Raw genomic sequence first — 21,799 nt, 5'->3', positions numbered from 1 at the left:
GAATTGAGAGATAGGTGTTACAAATCAGACCCTGGGTCTTGAAGTCATTTGAATTAAACTGAAAGATGAGAGAGTTATAAAGGGACCCTTATTGTGTCGCCATAACAATCTATTCATAAAACTCTGTATTATGAAGCTGTTTGACATGTCTTGATCCCTTATCTCCTCCATTAGGGCTAGATAACAGGGACAATAATCATGGAGAAGGCTAAGGTCACAACTGGATAGCTGAATGGTCGCCTTTGTACCTCATTACCTGTGTTTTTTTCTGTTTTTCTTTTTCTTATGGTGCAATAAAGAGTATCTATCTATCAGATAGTGACAGGTTGCTAGCCCCTTGCCTAAATGAAGAATCCCAAGTTTAAAGTTAAGCCTTTTAATGGATCAAAATCAAGAAATAAATATTATCCATTGGTGTCATAAAAGTAACATTAAACTATTTATTTATCAAAAGAATAAAAATATTCCCTTATGGAGAATCATGAAATAGTAAATATATAAACAAATTTTCAACTAGCGCAGTAAGAAAAGAATACGAACTTATTAGTATATGTATATATATTATAACTCAAGTTAAAAGTTAAATATAAGAAAACAACAACATGATAACTTCCCACAATGTGCAAAGGTGTCTTTGAATATTCAAAGATTTATGGAATCAAAGTAATTTTCGCCGTGAAAAACATATTTGAAGTTTATTTTCAAATAACTTTAAGCAGGAACGTTATCGTACGACTATCATGTATTGTCGCCGACACAGTTCCCAAGGTACGCGTAATTATCAAATAGAACCGCATATTTTAACATTTACGTCCATAACATAAAGTTTAAATTAGTATGATCACATGCCTGTCTATAGCAGATAAACGAGATATTTGAAGAATTTCATTCTACTGCTTTTAACAATAGGTTTTTATGAAAGACACGTAGCTGGGTACAAGCTGTAACAGTTGTAGTTTTTGTATTTGGAAATCCATATACCTCTTATATTTGACTAAGTAAGCTTTTACCATCATCCAATAAGGGTTAGGTTACCCAGCAAAGGTTGCGGAGGGCGGACGGGAGTCGCTTCCTGTAAAAAAATGACTTACCCTGTTTTAATATAATCTGTTTAAAAAAGAAGGGAGAACTAAGAGTAATGAAAAAAAGAATACGTATTAACTGCCACTTTATTAAAGTTAATTAGTCTGCCTGCGTACGAATTCGAAAACAGCAATATTCAACGTTGCACTCAAGTTCACCCAAAGCAACAGATGCACTGCAGAAATTTATAGAGTGCAAACCTGCCTTAGTGTGTGCAACTTGTAAATGTGTTGTGTTCGCTGTTGAAGGCTTCTGGCGGATCGATTTCACGCATGCGCCATTCCTCCAGCCCGTACAAAGGCCAGGCTGCTCCCTTACGGGCTGGCCCTGTCAAAATAATCCGCGATTTTCACCAGTTTTGCACGCCATAGCTTCTTATCACCGAAATTAGCACTTTATATTATAAAACGTCTTTAATTAATACTCTTTTCGTCATTAAATTTAAATGACACTAGTGTTCTAAATTTAAACTACCGATTTTACTTTATTTTTTGTCTGTTATTATTACTTTTTAATTACAAATGATTTGAATTCTAATTTAAAAAAACAAAACATGTGTTTGTGTTTTTGTGGTCAGTACCACTCGTTGAATTAGCGACGTGCAAGATGTAGCGAGATTTTCCCATATTGGTACGTATAAAAATACTTGTAGCATTCACTTACTTGTTGCGTCCCATTTTAATGTCCGTATTACGTAATGCGACATATTAAAAGGCTTACGGTTTTCCGAACTCGCGATGATTGATGACGATTACTTTTATATTATTTCCAAAATGTGAAGAATTGGACCAGATCATTTACTAAATAAACGTTGAATTTTTCCCAAGGGAAATTGCGTCCTTTACCTGTTTATGAAAAACCAATAGCATGATCCTGATAAAATCTTTGGTTTTTCAAAAGCCGTATTCTCGTAAAAGAAGTAGCAAATATTATCTACTATTAATCAAAACCGGACAAGTGCGAAATCGACTTCAGCGAGGGACCCTATCAATCTTATATGTAATTTTTGGGTTGATCGATGTGACAAATGACTTCTCAAGTTAAACATTGTCTAGAAATTTTATGATGTTATAGGAACGATAGATTCCTAAAAGTCTCTCAAAACTCAACAAGTTAATTATTTTAATTAATAAAAATGTAGATACACGTTGGGCGCCAACAAATATATTATTTAATAATAAATTACAATTTGATGGCAATTAATGATAATAATTTTGCCATTGTTTCCCACATTTAACAAATACTAAAACACCCATTATCTAAAGCCTATAAAAATGGTCGTAATTTTTTTATGTCTGGCAATGTCGGCTTTATGAAAAGTAGAATTCGCATCGTTAAAATATTGGCCACTGACAAAACGATGTCTGCCAGCTATTTGGCTGTAAGAAACATTAAAGCTCAATCAAATACCACTTAGTTTTATATTTGCGCCGTAAAAACAGGGTCTGTGGTGACCTTTTATGAAAGTAATTTCCTTGTTTCCATTATTTTTAAAATTTTATAGTATTGCCTTATTCTTCGGCGGTGTTGCGTTCTTATTGATGTTACATAGAGTAAAAAAAATACTCTGTTATTTTTGTATTATGTGTGTTAGGCTAAGGCCTGTAAGCGCAAGATACGGACCATCCGGACTTGACAAAATTGTTGTGTATCTATGATTCATCGCACAAGTGCATTAGAAACGGTACAAATACATTATCTATTGCTGAAGACACTTCTGATTTAGTTTATTAGACCCGGGACTTTGAAGCCAACATTTGATGAAATTTGGAATGCATATAACGTGACATGCTGTCTTAAATAAACCTGTGTCCTGTCTTTATTTCTTACGGCGTCGTACAGAGACATCAGTTACAAGTCTCGGCTGCATTCAGCGGGTCGCCAGCCCATCGCATAAAATATAAAAAAAAATTAAATTATACAATCTGCGCGGGAACAGAAGAAAAGATAGAGAAGTTAAAAGTATCCCAATTCTAAATAATGTTATAAATGCGCAAATAAGTTTGTTTGTTACCTTTTCACGCGTTAACAGCTGAACCAGTCTTCCTCAAATTTCGTGTATACGTAATTAAGAATCTGGAGAAGGAAGGTATTGTTTCATAGGCGGCGCTTAATCCACGCGGGCGAAGCTGGGTATAACCTAGTCTTCTAATGAAACAAAAAAGCAACTGTATGCTTATCCCTGCCAGTGTCGAGTAAATATTTTCTGCCTCATTACCCGAGCATGTGAAGCCATACGATTATATCCGCTCCTATCACAAGTATCTGTGGACTTTGCTATCTTCGTAAATAAATTGTTATAATATGTATATTTTAAAACCATCCATAATCCATCCCGCTTTCTTTCCAAATTCGAAGTATTGTCTCTTCTTTGTTTGCGGTTCAATAAAAACAGCAGTGACCTGTCTAATATTGATTCCTAGATAAAAATGCACTATTTGAATTTCAATTCGATTACTAAGCCGTACAGATAAACGTGGCCTTTTAGTCTTTTCGAAACTGTTGGCACTGCTAACCCGCAAGTGATAAATATGTTGGTATGTATGTTGTTAGACTTTGCTCTTTTGTCGCCTTATAAAAAGTCCAGGGGAAAAGAACCTGGTCCAGTTACATATTTATATTTCTTCTTTTATTGATGCCATACGGAATTCATTTTTTAGATCCTATATTATAAAAATGATTTAATGGTGTGGAGGTGCAAGATGTTTCGTAAACGCAAGATAACAAACATTTACTTAAACTTTAAACTATTTGCAATCTGAAAACGATGCACTAGTCCTCTTATCTATAAGATAAATGCTTAGTTTTATTACGAGTAGGTATTGGCACACACTTGATATTAATCATGATAAAATATTTTTTCCCACGAACCTTCTCCTTAAATGAAATCTTTAATTTTATAGTATTGAAAACCTTCTATGGCTGGTCAGGTGGTAGAAAAAATACATAGTGTGCATTAGTTCTTTTTTCCCCGCGCAGTTTTGAAAACTCAAGGAAAATTAAGGGATGTTTAGCAACCTGTCACTATATGAATCTGATTTCTATCATTGAGCCAAAAAGCCGAATGTGGCCTATCAGCGTTTTCAAGACTGTTGGCTCTGTCTACCCCACAATGGATATAGACGTGATTTATATGTAAGTATGTCTAGCAACCTGCCACTGTCTGAATCTTGATTTAATCATTGAGACATCTCGTTAAACGTAGGTAGGTAGCTTACGATTATTTGAGAATACGGACTCTTTACACCGACACAAAAACCGGGACAAAGACATAAATGTATAAAAATGTAACAGACTTTGAAAAGATCTAATTCTAGTTTATAAATATATCGCAGTTTTGCGACAAAACAATTGAACAACCAAATATTTTTCATAACTAACCCTCAACGTGTCGACATTTACGAATTGATTTTGACAAAGGTGTGGAGTTGATGGGCAGGCGACAGCTTGGACAATAAGTACGGTTTCCATCTAAGTCTTCATTGAATATTAGTTCGTGAATAGGAGAGTTCTTGTTTTGTTTCTTCCTTATGTAATCTATTTTCGGAGATTGCTGTACAATTAAGGCCTTTAATATTTTTTCTAGATGAAGACCTTGGGTTTGAAATGCATAAATTTTATGTAGTTCTGTCAATATGTGGTTCTCGTCTGTGTTAAGAAATTTAGTTCAGATGATTTACATCATACACTGATTGATTTATATATACAGATAGAATAGAATAAATAAGCTTTATGTCCTCTATCTAAGCTAGAGTTCTGAGCAGAGTAATTAATGAATAGATAACAAATGATAAATAATTTGATTGTTTATTTGATCTGACGTCAATCAATAGATTATATCTTATGTCGTGGAATGAAATTTTTGAAATGAATTAAATTAGGCTAAGATGCTAGCATAGTGCTCAAACCATTCGAGTACCTACATACATAAAAGCGCATTTAAGCCCATACAACACCTAACAAATTGATCTCGGGATAAAAGCGACGACCAATTCGATAAACTTTCATGTTATGAAAAAGGCCCGGATGTATTATGAACATCGGAGGTCGTTCGTGTCATTTATATCTGTATGAAATGACACGAGGCCAAGGGTAGATATTGTCAAACTTGGGAAGAAATGCGAAACAGGGCTCGCTAATGTTTCGTTAGTTCGGATAACATTAGAGATTTTTATTATAAAAGTGGACTGAACTTAATGAGACTCCTCTGAACTTTTAAAGATTGGTTTTGGAGCTGTCAAAAATAAATTTATGTCCTAGAGGTTTGACGTCATAAAAAAATATTATTTATTTATTTATTTATAAATAAATATAATTTTTTTATTTATTTATTTATAAATAAATAAATAATATTTTTTTTATGTTGAAATGAATGAAATTATCAGGACTTACAAGAGTTACATAATGATTTAAAGTTGATCAACTTGTATAAAGTTTTCAGATCAGTAAAAATTTACACTTTCTATGAAATTTTCCTTGCCACTTTCTTTAAATATTGGGGTACGAAAATACATTCGATAAAACCTCTTTTTCCTTTTTTTTTCGCACTTTTTGGCATCGAACAAGGTTTTCGCTACATATTTTATGAGGTAAAAAAACCTTTGCCCCATTCTTACTTTATTTAATCAGACCTTATACGGTCGGTTTCGGCGTACCCCAGGGGTCTATACTGAATGGCAAGTCAGCCTTGACCTGATTGCGGATATGGGTCGCGCCGACCCCAATGTTTTTATGCCGGCTGTAGTGTGATGTTTGGTCTGGAGGACGATTAATTAATTATGTTTCTGTCAAGGTTTTATACGATTAAGTTATTGCTACAAGTTGTGCACAGCAAAGGTAATTTAAAAAAAAATACTCTAACGTGCCATTTCATTTATATTTCAGCCCAAATTTTTAACCATTGTAGAGTTCGAGAAAGGTTTTTTTGGGCAAAGACGTCTTGGAACAAAAACTGATTTCTTTTTAGAGCTATCGCAGCTCTAAAAAGAAATCAGTTTTTGTTCCAAGCATATCGAGCTTTCAGTTGTCTTGAAAGAATTACAATAAACTACCCTACATACCTATATTTTTCTCTTTTCAGACCTTATATTCTCTCCATATACCTACATTTGCCAATAAACTTCATATCTCCGCAAGCTGTTGTATATCCAGCTCTGTGGCGGCTTATCCGGCCGCTTCCCGCCAATATCCGGCCAGTGATAGTCGATCTACTGCCGGCAGATTTATTGACTGCGTGTACTTTAACGGTCTACATATATGACTTCTGATCAAAGATTGACTGATTACAAGATATTTCAATTATCTGGGTAGCTATTTTGCAGGGTCATAGATTGACTGATTTTAAGGTCGTTGGTAGATATCTAGGTACTTTTAGGTACGAGTATATTCTTTTATCTGCCATAGCTTTGGTAGGTGATACAACTTGCTGTCTCAATATTTCAATTTCATAATGTTACCCAATCAAGGGCTATGCATGTAATTATAGCTTATCCCCAAAAACGCACCCGGCCTTTTCTTTAGAGAGATGAGGAGGTAAACGGAACGTACACCGGGAGAAAAAAGTAATAAACTATCTGAAGCATATAAGTAAATTAAATAAAGCCTGCATCATATTTCTCGGTTTGTTGGGAGTTGCTATAATATAAACTACCCTAGATATATTTTTGTCTTTCCTAATAATCTCTTGATATAAGTACATTGGCCAATAAACTTCATATCTCCGCAAACTGTAAGGTTGTAGTTATGATCCGGTATATCCAGCTTTATGGCGGCTTATCCGGCCGTTTCCCGCCAATATCCGGCAGGTGATAGTCCATCTACTGCCGGCTGTCTTATTGACTGCGTGGGCTTCAACGGTTTAGATCATATGAAATGTTTTTGAGGTTGACTGATTTCAAGATTGTCAGTAGATCTGTATATTTACTTTTAACTTTTCCGACAGCTTCGAATTCTTACAAATTTTCGTCGTCATACTTCACGTCCTAATCCCATGAAATTCCTTTTCACGATAAAAGTAAGATTCATCAAAATGTATTCGATCTCTAGATATTCCAACTATTTGTGGTCTCATTAAAACTTTAAGTCTCTCAAGACTTAAATCGTAACAAGCAGAAAGAGTTATTCACATAAAAGTTTAAAGAAGTATATCTATCATTATGATGATAGTATAGTATTTAAGATTAGTTGTCCTTATAAAATAATACGTGAAAAGGGGTTGTTATTTATTTATTTAAAACCGGAGTGTCAATTTGTACTCCCCCAACTCGCTTAACAAAATGAAGACTATATAGAAGGCGAACCGAGACTCTTAGCTTTTAAACTATTTGTAATTATTACATTACCGGCTTATGCTATTTACATGGATCTATAACTGATAGTACATAGTATACCCTTAAAAGATAAAACGCCTTTCTTTAAAATGTACGAGCCTAAAAGAACCGAATTAATATTTAATCTGAATGCTGAACTTTACGAATGAGAATTTAAAATCGAAAATTGGATGTTCCACGGAACTCCATCGACAAGATAAAGATCAATCTATTTTTGAATCTTTCTCATTCCTTTTATTAATTTTGTATCCGTAATAACCTTGTTGTTACGTATTCAAAATTTGAAGAAGATATCCTACGCAATATGATATTGCTTTTCTATTTAAAGCGTCGTTTTTATGAAGTCTCAATTCTGTATTTGCATTATTCCGAGGTAGTATTCAAGCCTCGGAAACGTCGGATGCCGCTTTTGCTGAACTTGGCACAATGCAGTGCAATAAACGTATCTCGCTTCTATTGTTGGTTTTAATTAAACTTTTGTGCCCGCGTATCTTTTGCAATTCACAATGTTCAGTATTGTTTTACGAATGTTGTTAGTCTATGCTCGTTTCAGTTTGTCTGCAAGCATAGGAGGTTTATTGCTTCTGATTTTGAAATTTTAAGGGCCTTATCGACGACTATATAAGTAGCGTAGGTACGGGAGGGCCGTATACTTATGGGAAGAACTCAAAGGGCAATGGCATCGACTAGTTGACCGATTGGAAAATTCTGCTCATGACAGTAATTTATAGAGGGAGACACCCTTTTTTCTTTGCTCAACTGTGGGATACGACACAGGGCCCAAATACCTAATGCTGAATACCTTCTTTGCAGACGATGACGGCGGCGGTTCAGACCTGAGCTCCGACAGCAGCGAGGACGAGGTGACGGAGCACGTGACCCGCTCTACGCCACCGGCCAACATGGCCGCCGCCAGGGCACAGGTACCTTCGTAGCCGGCAAATAAACATTCAAACAGATATCTGAAAGACAACGATAGAGTACTTTTGTCGTGTGGTTCCTGTCACTTCAGAATACAACTAAAACCATTCATTTCATGTGTTTGGTAATTATCTGACTTACTTGCTCCTATACCTACTGTGGTCCCTTTTCAATGGGACATAACCAAAAAGATGATGTTCACGTACTGGGATAACTGCAAAAAAATTTTCAAAGTCCCCAAAAAGTCCCTAAATATTAAGTAAAAACGTATGTTTTTCGGGACGTATTCTTATATTTCTTTTCGCAGGACAGACTTCCAAAGCAGTAACTTTTTTATTACTTATCTTAGTCATTTTGAGTTTAAGATAGGTTTAACAAAAAATATAATTACAACTTTCAACAATTCTTAAAAATAAGTCTGGATAATTTCACTCATGTTACTGTTTCACAGCGGTTTCCCCAGGGCAATATACTAGGTCTGCCTTACATTTATTTTCTTTTGTTACTTTCATAGGTGCCAACGATCAGCGTAACGCCACATAGTCCAGGCGTTCTCGATGACAGTTTGCAACAGTTACGACGACTACATGCCGTCGTGCAGCGCATGCGCGCCGCGCCTCTGCCGTTGTTGGTAAGTTTTAATGTTCAACTACCTCCCATTGAGATAGTTATAATAATATAATCTTAGTAGATATGTTCATGCAAAAGTGTTTTCGATTTTACTTAACCGCAAACTAAGTTCGGTGAAGGTTTAGCGGATTCTACACCTCGAAGCATTGTGGTAGATGGTGCAACTGGGAACACGCAAAGATGAGAGAGAAACTAATTTCCGTAATTTTGGTAAACTTTAATTAAATATTAATCTTCCTTTATCCTCAAATTCATCAGGTTTAAACAATTTCAACAAAAAATAGTTAATATACTTATTTTGAAATTTTTATGCTGTATTGCCAATTGAACTAGTCTTCTTCCAGTAGGTACTTAGAGTAGTATATTTATTAATTCATGTTAAAAACTAAAAGAAAATTGTGTCCCTAGGCGACAGGCAGCAGTCGTCTAAGCACCTCATGTCCATCTTTATGTAAAGATGGCGCGCCTGAAGGCGACTGCTCTTCACCAACCCATCTGGACTTCTACGCTCAAAGCAGGAAGGGGAGCGGTATGATATCGTATGATTATGGTTTAGAGTAGAGGTTTCCAAATATATTTATTAAAGACGATGTAGTTTCAAAATAAACGTTAAGTTTGATGTTTGCGTTTGCGTAATTCACAGTACACCTGTTACACTCTTTTCAGCTGCACTCGCGACTGTTTTGAGGTTTTTTATTGCATACCTTATAGGCAGGAACTAGCCCGCTAGAGATCAAGAGAGCAATAAACTGAATGATTATGAGGATTGAATGCAGTTGATAGTTATTTCTTTAAAATTTATATCTACGATCAGTACTTTAACTCCGAGCAGATGTGTTGGAATATAGTAATATAGTCATAAGAGAAATTCTGTAAAACCTCTAAGATTCCAGCTTGTAGTTTGAAGTCTCGGAAGTCCGTTATTCCTGTTACTTGTTTTGTAAACAGCATTTCTTTCATTGTCATCTGACAGGCGAGTCCCGTCAATGGAGTTTGTGGGGGGAGCGCCGAGACGAGGGCCGCAGGAGCTCGTGGGCGGCGCTCGAGCCCGGGCCGCGGGGTCATGACGCTCATAGGCAGAGGAGGTGAGATTTATTTTATAAGTGTTCAAATTATTTTCATAGCTACGTTAAATTACAAGTAAATGCTTGACGAGAAATAAAACAGACCAGTAAACCTCATTAACGCTAGTTCTGCGTTTCAGGGTGACTTTTAATTCAACTGCATAAATTTAACTGTTAAGTGTACTCATCTAAAGGATATTTAAAAACGTTAAAAGAAAAATATCGGTTCATATTTCAGAAAGTACGAAAAAAAATAAAAATATCAAAATCCACGATCCTAAATACATCATATCACCCCGGCCGGCGGAAAAGCGCCGCGTAAGATTCAGAGGTCAACGACAAAATTCATTCAGCTGAGCGATCTCGACAACTCTGTACTTTATTTACTTGATCTTGATTCTAGAAAAATAATTTATTTTTCAGACATTTATTTACATGTTTAGTTTTAATTTTTTTTTGTAGTATTGGTCTTTAATAAAGCGTGTGACATAGTTTTTGAGGGTTTTTTAAATATGAAAATGATGACGTTTAATTTAAATATGAATAGGCTCAAACAGCTCAGAAGCATGGGTATAGTCTATGTTTAAAAGGATGCAGTTGTTTTAAATGTCACCCTGTATTGAGTAATTTTTATGTCGTTTGACAACTTTAAACTCAATACTGTTAAAAGAAAAACCGACCTCTTTTAAAAGATGGATATAAACAAAAGGAGCCATAACGAGACTATAAAAAACTTTTCACTTTTTAACCTTACTATCCCGACTTCCTTACTAATATTATAAATGCGAAAGTAACTCTGTCTGTCGGTCTGTTACGCTTTCACGCCAATAATTAATTTATTTGATGAAATTTCGTACAGATATATAAAGTCGAACCAGAGGAAGAACATATTTTTTATTAAGGGGGAGAAGTCGTTAAAAGAAGGTATAAAAGATCAAAAATTTAAAAAATAAAATATGCTCTTGTTACAGTACGCTCAATGGACACAGCGCATCTCTCTCTTCAATGGAGTCGGAGGGGGAAGTGCCGCGTCCGGTGCGCCACTCCACTCACTCGCTCAACGACAATGATTTAGCGGTAAGAGATTGAGTTTCATTGAATGTGACGTACTCTAGCTTTTATTTATTTACTAGCTGTGCCCGAGAATTCGTCCGCGTGGAATAGTTATTTTGCTCAAGGATTAATAATTTTCCCCGTTTTTTTTTCACTTTTTCCATTATTTATTTGCTCCTAATGGTTGCAGCGTGATGTTATAAAGGCTAAAGCCTTCCTTGATAAGTTGTCTATTCAACACAAAAAGAATTTTTAAATTTGAACCAGTAGCTCCTGAGATTAGCGCGTTCAAACAAACAAACAAACTCTTTAGCTTTATAATATTAGTATAGATTTATTTTCTGTAACAATTACAATTTGTAAAGTACAATAGGCTGACTTAATGCTAATAGCATTATCTAACAGTCTACCATTGGGTTAAGCAGAGAACCTTTGTGTGGGTGGTTTAATTACTTGTTTTCTTTTATGCTCCGATTTTTCGGGGGCATTTAAGAATCGAATCTCTTCATACATACTTTAACATAGAATCTTATTTCCTAACAGTGTAGACAGACAATTTCAGGATTTGACAAACTTCATACTTCTTTGCAATCTTACTGGATACTCCCTTTCTTCTCATGCTTTACTATTCAAAATCGATAATAATATTTTATTCAGAAAATAGGCCTTCGCAGGCACATTTTCACGTCAATTTACATTCCAATAAATTAATGTCTTAATATATTATTAGTATTTGTCAAGAAGCTACAAATTACCTGGACACTTTACCCCCTTAGCGCTAACGCCCCTTTCAAAGAACAGAACGGAACGCTCTTCAATAAATAAATACAGATATGAAGATGATAAATTTCAATCAAATTATCGTGCAGTGTGGTTCCATGAAAGAAATAATAGGACCACTTCATCATTTTCCCTAGGTAGGCATAGCAATCTGTCACTATTTGAATCTCAATTCCACCATTAAGCCAAATAACTGAACGTGTCCTATCAGTCTTTTAAAAACTGTTGGCTCTGTCTACCCCGCAAGGGAGATTATATGTATGTAAATTGTTGTCCAAAAACAGAAAGACTTCGAGAAAGTAACAGCAACGCTCCGCGCGAACGCGGCCGCGGCGGAAGGGGCGCGTCTGATGGCGCGTCTGCCGCTACAGAAGTCTGTGTCCACGCCGAGCATCGTGGCTGCTATACAACCTCAACAGCCCCAACCTCCGGCTAACAAGTGAGTTGCAATTTTTTTTTTACACCGAATTGTTATGAACACGTAATTTATTTGTCTATTACCACGTTATACAATAGAATATTTAAAAAAGAACGGCCATATTATGAAATATTTGAAAATGGAACAGTAGGTTTAAGTCTATTGAATAAAGAAATTTTTATGAAAAAATATATTTTTTCATATACGGTAACTACACTTACATTTAAGAAAACATTTTTATGGTATGTTGAAAGAAAATAATTTTATAAATGTTTTGATTTTTTTTTAAATTAACTCCTTTTTTAAATGCAATTGATTGCTTAAATACTTCTATCATTAATCTTAGTATACACATTCGTTGTAAATAAGATTTTTTTCTATTTATCAGCTGCACTCGCCTGCCTTTTAGGCAGAACGTTTTAAAATTCTTGTGTATATTAAGAATAATGTGCGTGCATGTGACGATTTCTTATGTGCATGTCTGATTTTCTCTATTTTGCGCACATTTGCTTTGCTCTTTTTGGAAATGATAACACCGGCCAGGACCGGACATGTTTTTTTTGCACTAATTATGTAGTACTGACGTGATTCAATTGAAGGAATTATAAAAGGATTAAGAGATTTTCTATTTTCGTTAAAATGATGAGATCGAAGCTAATAAATTCAGAACCTTTTATCTTTGTGTTATAATAAAAACGGTTCTTTTTTTCTTATCTAAAATTAAAAAGTGAATCACATAGAAACATGTACTTACGATTATCCAGTCAAATATTGATTGACGACTGTAGCTGTCGCAGCGAAATATTAACTAAAATAAGTAAAAATAAAATAGAATTAATCCGTAAAAGTTCAACAATACGTTTAAAAAAACCAGACATTTTACTGTTAATTTCTAAAGCTCAAGTAATATCTCAATCCTATACCGTGAATTGGATCACGTCATGCTTATTGTACGTCTCGCTCGATGTTAGCCTGTCGCCGGGGGGTGCGACAGAGACGGAAAGCGACGAGGACGCCTCCGCCGCGACCGTGGGGGCGACTCCGCAACTCACTGGGAGGCGGAACAACACGCATCAAGAACATTTGGGATTACATCGACTGGCTTTCTTGGAACAGTAAGTTGGGGTTAATAAGTAACGTTGGATCATCATACATATTGTGGTCTCGTTCGTTGGTAGCCTGACGCCAGGAGGTGCGATAGAGACAAAAAGAGACGTGGGAGCAACTCTACAGCTCACTGGCGGAAGGTACAGCACGTGCCAAGAACATTGGAGGCTACATCGCCTGGCTTTTTTTTAACAGTAAGTGGGGTTAAGCTAGGGGTTATAACGTTTCTCAGAACTAAAGTCTACATGGAACTGGCAGGGAGCTTTCTTGGAATAGTAAATAGGGTGTGAGCGGTTGAATACGTTTCTAAAAAATACGTTCGCTTATACGTAGCTAAAAGCCTACATCGGGTTTTCATTCTTGGTCAGTTTGAAAGATAATAAATAGGTCAAGAGTTCAAGACCCAATAATTTTATAATGTAAGAGTCAACTTATGCATCGTCCATCTCGCTCAATATAAGCCTGTCGTCAGTGGGTGACATAGAGTTTGAAAAATACGAGGGGGCTGCGTTACTAATGTGGAGGAAAAAGACGTATCAAGTACATTTAGAGTTTGCGTTCTTGAAACAGTAAATAAGGGTTGCTATACATATATTTTTAAGAACAACAAAATATACACATCAAAATCAAATTTCCAACAATTCTTGACCGAGAACCAAACCTTATGACACAGTTGGGCTATTCACGAACTTTAAGTACGCATATTATTACGTGTTGGTTCTCTATCAAAATCTAAGAGAGAGGGAGAGGGAAGACAAATATAAATAATTTAAAAAAAAAGAAAATATTTATTGAATCCATTGAAAGTCGTTTGTAGCTTGGCCTTTTATTTGTCATATGACTATAGGTATCGATTGATAATATACATATATTATCAATCGATACCTATAGTATTTGAGCGTATGTTGTTCTCGCCGCTTACAGTAGAATCTCTCAAAAAATAATGCTGAAAGTTAAGCTTCCGGCAGTGTAGAATAGGATCATATTTAAGTCGTATATTTCTTCGTAGATTGGACTGTAGTATATGTATAGCAACCCTTATATACCTACAAACTTTTGCAAAAATTATGAACAGTGTAAGTATTCATTCCATGTTTAAATTCCCATTCACATTTTTTTTATTTTGAATCTGAACCGCTGAAGTATATAAAATTATAGGCATAAGCTTATCACACAAAGTTTGTCTAAAAATATTACGAAAAACAACGATTAAGTCTACCTGTCGTATATTTATATTTTAAAAGTGCTTTATAGTTAAATTCATCCAAAGTACTTTAGCGGTTCAGATGATATGTGTTATATATTCGCCATATTTTTTGATTGACACATTTTTTCTTTAATGCATGCTTTGACTTTTACATGTTGTGTCTTTTGTGTTTTTGGTGTTTCCACATTGTTTTTGCATGGATTATTTGAACAAAAGAAAGGAGAACAATAACTTAATTTATTTTTTAATTGTCCTATATTGCAAAATTTTATTTTTACAGAGCAGCGTTTGACCACCACGCCGAGAAGAGGCGGAAACGGGGAAGTCTGTTCTTTAGGAAGAAGAAGGTAGGTGCTACCATGTTATTATGCTTTCTGCATTTAAATTATAAAATATGTTTTTAGTGTTTAACCATTCACCCCAAATGTCACAAAGAATAAAGTAGATTCTTTATCAAATATTTTACAAAAAAAAAGTTTTCATCCCTAACTATTGACATAACATAGTTTACAATAAAAATATCTTCTTTTTTACAAGGATATTCAGTTTAGGGACAATCTCAATCAGTGTATTATATGTAGGTATTACATTTAGAAATACCCGGTCAAATGCAACGGGTACAAAAGTCAATTTATCTGTTTGACAGGACAAGTCTCGCAAGGCGGCGCACGCGTGGTCGGCAGCGAGCGCGGGCGCCGACTGCGATTGGTGCTCGCGCCCGCTCAGCGACAAGCCCGCCCTCTATTGTGACAGTATGTAGTTTTAATTTAAATTTGGAACTCCTAGGGCCGACGAACTTGGGCGTTCAGATTAGGCGTTGGCGTTAAAATTGAAAACATGAGGAGTGTCGCGAAGAATCGCAAAAAGCAACGAATTCAAATGAAATATGATGAGGTTAGACTATGTAAGAGAGTAAGAGAATTCATAAAGTATAGAATAGACAGTTTAGACTCATATCTAATGTAAAAATACAATACAATAACTCTTAATTAAACCGCAAATTAATTTATGTAAAAACTACGCAGCAAAAAAATTAAAACCAAATTGGAATTCTGTGCTTTTCCGGACACATCACAATAAGGCATAGTCCTATTGGTAGGATGATGTGTGAATTATTTTATTGTGATTTATTATTTTTTTCAGATTGTACCATGACAGTACACCAGAATGTATGCAAAGACTACATAGTTGAATGCAACAAACCAAAATCATCCAAGGTAAAATACTGAACAAATTGAATACCTTCTGTATTTTATATAATCTAATTGAATGTGTGTGTGAAATAATTCCTTGCTTATAAATTTTTCAGACCTCTGTTGGTAAATCTCTGAGTGCGAGTAGTGGAAAGAGCAGTAAGCGAAGTTCCGTTTCCGGCCAGTCACAAAATTCAAATAGGTAAGTATTCGCGTTACTCATAAGGCATTATAAAGAAATACCTTATAAAATTATCATTCCAAATTTTAATCAGATTTAAATATAGCGATTAGCACGTTCAATAAAAAAGTTACATTTAAAAATAGAATCTTATTTATAAAAACGTGAGCATAGAGGTTTTTTGAATTTTGTATGGCATATATTTTGCTGCTTTATTTTTTAATTGTCGCAAAGATAACTGGCAAAGCCACACCCATATGCTGCCAGCGTGGATGACGCATTTTAAGCTAATGCATTTTGAATTTCATTTGCGTGCAAATGTGCGGATTTTTATATGTATTTACAAAAGATTTTATTAAATAAATAATAAAGATATGTTTAGATTTAGGTTTTAGGTGTGAAGTTTTCATTCAGTGTCAGTTGTGAGGTTATGTTTATGATTTAATTATAAGAAGATACACAAGTATGTGACACTGCAATTTTGTGATTTATTCTATATACTTACACCTTCGATTTCTAATTAACTATATAACACTCTCTTTTTGCTTTCTGTCATTGCTAGTTTTTAATTTCTTTTATTTTTGATTATTTCTTACAACAGCTCGCTTTTATAATTTAATATATGCTATTTTCTTTTTTTATAATTGGTTTCGGTGAACGCATGTCTTCTTATAAAGGAAATCATTGATGCGGACGTATTGATGTGAGGATCACTAATACGGAATATTTAGATCATATTGTCTTATTCATATAATCGCGTATTATTAAAAAAAACAAAGCATTAGATAAACAAACGTATTCCTAATCTAAATGACATCTCGATACGTCCGCCCGCGTTACAATGCCGCTGCAAAAAAAAAAAAAACAAAACAAAAGCACACATATGTAAACGTGTGTTCGCATTCGTTTCTGTACGCACACAGCAAGAAGCAGAGTGGATGCTATTCGCCGTGGCGCCGCGTCGCAACCAAGCTCGGCGTGCAGTAAGTTGCGCGAATGCTGCGATATACAGCTGTCTCTTTCTTACTATCTCATCATACATATATCACCGCCATCGTTCTGTCTCTCTCTGTTACGTGTCACTCGACGCGGCTATGAACTCCTGGTAAATTGCGTGATACGGACATGAATTTCAAGTTTCAGATTTTTGGATTAATAATTGAGTTGTAGCTGTTTCTTGGCAGTTATGTTGATTTTTATTTGTTTGTACAATCGTAAGCAGAGTGTGGAGTGATTTGTTTATGAAATAAAATATGGTATTTCATTTATTACCTTTTCAGTTCATACATTTCGTTGGTAAAGAATTTTCTTTGCATAAACAAATAGGTATACATCACATCAAATTATACAATAGCATTAAAGATTCTAAATATATATGGGATATAATATGGGAACATCAGTTTCAAGTTTACGTCTTTCATTTTATAAGTGATACCTGCATGATTCAATATGGCTTGCTTTTGTTTGACTTGTTCTATCAAATTATGCACATAAGTCGTTTCATAACTATTTTAAACATGTACTACGAGCGGGAAAAGGAGAAAGCTATAGCAAATCACGTTGATAGTCTGGTAATTTACATCCTTTCAGCCTTTATACCAACTTCCCTTAAAGCACTTGATTGTAGGTAAATAAATATATATGGGACAAATTACACAGATTGAGTTAGCCTCGAAGTGCGAGACTTGTATTACGAGATACTAACTCAACGATACTATATTTTCTAATAAATACTTATATAGATAAGCATCCAATCAGAAAAAGATCTTAACTCATCATACCCTGACCGGGATATCGACCCCGGGACCTCTGGTGTCACAAACATGCGTACTACCGCTGCGCCACAGAGGCCGTCAGAAGTAGGTACATACTGAAAAATGTTAAATAGTCAAGTGCTTCGGTTTGATAATAAGTTAATAGGAGGAGATGTAGTAGCTAACTATCGTATTTCTTACGATTTTAAAACTATGAAGTTGGTAAAACAGGCAAAGACAGTTACAATCAAAACAGTACACCCTACAATCAAACAACACTTGTAAATCGATCGTGCCACGCCGTCTCATCAAACATCGCAGAATCTTCTAGAGCGTTCTCGAATCATCCACGACGCCTTACTTGTGTATCTTTCTATCTTACGGTCGTAGGTAGACTCTTTTGAGATACGTTGTCGTAGCGTTTAGTATGTGATGAGTTTGCTGATTTGTAAATTGTCTGTTCAATTTTGGATATAAAAAAGTTACAATAAATTATTGACAAGTTCCGTTCCGTTCCTGGCATGTTCTGCCAATTTTTTTTTTAACTGTAACATAAATTAACTGGCTTCAACTTGCATGTCTAAGTTTGGTGAAGCAAAATCTCGCTCAGTTCTGGTTCGGCCGGATGATTAGTGGGTTGGTTTCTGTAGTATCATAACGCCATGCATATCACTGTTACTCAACGAAAATTAATTCTGCTGTGTTTTAATGCAGTGTTACTCACGGGAAGTTTTTACCAGTACGGATAAATTTATTAACACACCAAATTTATATTTATGTTAGGATCAAAATATTTTAATAATATCCAAAATTTAAATAGACAATAATATTATTTGACTCAAAATTTATTTTCTAAATTCTATTAGGTATGGATTTCTGTCTCGAGTTCAGTTTTGATCTTTTTGAATTGTTATTTTTATTCCGTGTTCGGAAGCATGCAGTTTTTTTTTAATAAAATTTTGTGACGTGACATTCAGTATTGGCTTCTTACAATCATTTAGGCTTTGCTGAATTGTTAAGTATTGTTGTTTTTCTCCCTAATTTATAATGTTATAATGTGAAACTGCGTATTGACAAAGAGCATTCATGAATAAAAAAAAATATAGTTAATTGAATTTTTTCGTCTTTACATTTAAATATTTTTGTGATATTTTAATCACTTTATATTACCAAAATATGATCTTTGTCAATCTGCATCAATATATTTTATTATACGTTATATAGTCATTTGTAATGTCTACTGGATAATGACCCCGTCTTTTATATTTTGATCGGTCACACGAGAAAATTGTAACTTTGCAATAATTGTTTCAGGATCTTTTTTAATTTATCAGCTCTATCGAATATTTGTTGATTTTGAAAATGTATTTGAGAATGCATCTTGGTTTGTTGTGACCACTGACATTGTTATCGTATTTGTAAGCTGGACTGAATTTCCTGTCTCTGACATTATAAACAGCGAGTAAAAATAATTAATGTAGCATATATGTATAAAAATATATTTTTTAAATATTTTAGTTGGCTTAAACTTCTAGACAAGAATAAAATTAATACTTCCTTTTATTAAACTAAAAGAAGACGTTGATGCATCAACAGAACTTAATATAACTTCGTTATCAAAATTTGTCTTTCTTAACCACAAAATTTATTAATAGAAAATTAACTTGAGCTCAAAATGTTTTCAATTATTCCAAAAAAATTGATAAAAAAAGAACGAACTCCAGTTTATATTCAGTCCAGCATACTCGTTTTTTAGTTAGGTGAGTGGCAGTGTCCCATAGTAAATGTAGGTAAATATTTTGTTTTATTAATGTATACTTGTCTGTTACAGCACGAGTCATGTATATAACGACGACAAAGACGGATCTGATCATAAACATGATCAGAGCAAGTAAGTATGTTTTGATTTTATATATTTTAATCGTTTCAACCTGCGACTTTGTACGGGCCAAATTTCAGTCTAAAATCACAGAATTGGAAATATTAATAGAAAAAATAATATACATCTAATAATATATATCTATAGATAGAAGGATTATTGACATTGTACTCGTATCAAAAAAATTCCGAAGCCGGTTGGTATTACACAAGATCGAGAAACTGTAAAATGTTTTCACAGTATGCAAGATTAATAAACAGAATAGAAGGTGGTTTGACAAAACCTAATGTATTACAGCGCATCAGACGACGCCCTGGTGACCGAGTGGCCGGAAGTATACCTGACCGCAGACCAGCTGGGGGAAGCCGCCATACTGCTCGGGCTGGGGGCCACCGAGCCGGACACGTGGGCCGCCGGGGCGCCCAAAGGACTCGCAAAGTAAGTGTAATAATCTCTTTTGACATATAAACGACGCTTTTTCTATGTGCCCACAGCATATTTATGTCCCGACTAATATTAAATATGCGGAACTATGTTTGTTTGTTTGTGTTCTCTTCATGCGTTATCTACTAAAACAATCTTCTTGAAATTTTGCGTATGTGTAATTAAAATTCTGGAGAAAGATATTTTTCATCCCGGTAAAAAGTCCCGTGATCTCGTGAATTTTGCGAATAACCAGTATTGTTTAGGAGGTGACGCTAAATTCGCGCAGGCGAAGCTGCGGATACAAGTTAGTTTCTTATATAAAACATAACTTTACTATGGGGCTAGACAATTATGTCATCATATATGTTTATTATGTCCCATATTTATGTATTTAATAATTTCAGATCCTTGGGCGAGCGGGAGACGAAGCGACAGGAACACATCTACGAACTGATTTTGACAGAGAAACATCATTGTCTCACAATACGACTTATGCAGAAGGTAATTTCTTTTAAATCGAATTAATTTATAATTTATATCTTTTTACACTTAGAATTACTGTTTGTAATAGTCTTAGTGGGAGAATTTGATTATCGTTGGAGGGATTATCGACACGCTAAGAGAAATATTACTTTTTCCCTTGAATGTTTCTAAAATTCATATCGGTCTAGGCTCACTAGAGACAGATTTGTTCGCCTCCAGAGCTTACTAAACTAGAGCCCAAATCTCCTCCTAACCAGAGCATGTGATCTTCTTTAAAACTTATAAATTAGTTTGTTTTTCATTCACAATATAACTGCAATCAAGCGCAATATATAGCGCGGACCACTGGCGCCGAAACATAGTAGTAACTGGGACACGCAAAAATTAGCGGGAGATAACTTTACTAAAAACTTGTATCAATTTTCGACTCAACAATAATTTTTTATACATATTAATTTTTTCTCATTAGTTTTATTTTACTTTAATTTTAGTTATAGTTTATTTATGGCTCTTAATAAAAACGTAAAGAAATAACTTTTGTAAACAGAGAACCGCCACCTGTCGATATCCTGTTTTCAAAGTTTGTTAAATTTCTATAACCTGAGTGTAACAAACAAACTTTTTCCTAAAAATCACATCAAAATCAGTTCAGCGGAACGCGAGATAATCGCGGACAAACATACATATAGGACAAACTCAGAACCACCTTTTTTTAAAGCGGTTTAATGTAAACTTATTTATATTCCCCAGATGTTCGTAGCGGGCATGATGCGTTTCTCCGGCGTGTCCGCGTCGCAAGTTTCCAGAATGTTCCCGCGCGTCGACGAACTATGGTCGCTTCACGCGGAGCTGCTCGGGAAACTGAGGAACAGGCAGAGAGCTTCTACCACCGTCACGTCTGTAGCCGATATACTGGCCGAGACCTTCGCGCCGCCGGCCATGATCAAACTCAAGTCTGCTTATGGTAAGACATCATGCAAAATACTAGTGCCTGGTATACTGAGAAATACCGAGAAACCTGAGAAACAGGTCAAAAAATTGCACTGATTTTATTGGCTGCAATACCGACGCACTTTTTCTGATTTAATTTCCTTTCATACTCAAAATCATTTTATTATTAACTTCACGGTCATCTAAAAAAAAAAAAATAAACAACTTAATTTGTTTCCAGGCGAGTTTTGTTCGCGACACCGTGACGCAGTGGAAGTGTTCAAGGAGTGTTGCACGCGGGAACCGAAACTCGCTCGGTTTATACGGAAGTGTCAACAGAACCCGTTACTTAGGAAGAAGG

General features: G+C 35.0%; 1 protein-coding gene across 2 annotated transcripts in view; it reads left to right on the top strand.

Moving 5' to 3' along the window:
* Nucleotides 1–21,799, top strand: part of LOC106138498 (rho guanine nucleotide exchange factor 2) — a 52,234-nt gene that overhangs the window by 1,519 nt on the left and 28,916 nt on the right. Inside the window, exons 3-18 of one of the 2 annotated variants that reach the window (XM_060951905.1) lie at nucleotides 8,226–8,335; nucleotides 8,848–8,964; nucleotides 9,372–9,492; nucleotides 9,937–10,048; nucleotides 10,999–11,104; nucleotides 12,145–12,299; nucleotides 13,250–13,393; nucleotides 14,873–14,939; nucleotides 15,239–15,344; nucleotides 15,736–15,809; nucleotides 15,902–15,987; nucleotides 19,552–19,611; nucleotides 19,897–20,037; nucleotides 20,430–20,526; nucleotides 21,259–21,472; nucleotides 21,680–21,798. In XM_060951905.1, coding sequence (XP_060807888.1) covers nucleotides 8,226–8,335; nucleotides 8,848–8,964; nucleotides 9,372–9,492; nucleotides 9,937–10,048; nucleotides 10,999–11,104; nucleotides 12,145–12,299; nucleotides 13,250–13,393; nucleotides 14,873–14,939; nucleotides 15,239–15,344; nucleotides 15,736–15,809; nucleotides 15,902–15,987; nucleotides 19,552–19,611; nucleotides 19,897–20,037; nucleotides 20,430–20,526; nucleotides 21,259–21,472; nucleotides 21,680–21,798 — 1,829 coding nt within the window. The remainder of the gene's footprint in view (nucleotides 1–8,225; nucleotides 8,336–8,847; nucleotides 8,965–9,371; nucleotides 9,493–9,936; nucleotides 10,049–10,998; nucleotides 11,105–12,144; nucleotides 12,300–13,249; nucleotides 13,394–14,872; nucleotides 14,940–15,238; nucleotides 15,345–15,735; nucleotides 15,810–15,901; nucleotides 15,988–19,551; nucleotides 19,612–19,896; nucleotides 20,038–20,429; nucleotides 20,527–21,258; nucleotides 21,473–21,679; nucleotide 21,799) is intronic. The other variant, XM_060951906.1, reaches the window with a different exon arrangement.

This window comes from Amyelois transitella, chromosome 26, assembly GCF_032362555.1.
Source record: "Amyelois transitella isolate CPQ chromosome 26, ilAmyTran1.1, whole genome shotgun sequence".
Taxonomy (NCBI): Eukaryota; Metazoa; Arthropoda; class Insecta; order Lepidoptera; family Pyralidae; genus Amyelois; species Amyelois transitella.
Note: the sequence above shows the minus strand (reverse complement) of the source record. Positions and strands in the feature narration are given on the sequence as shown.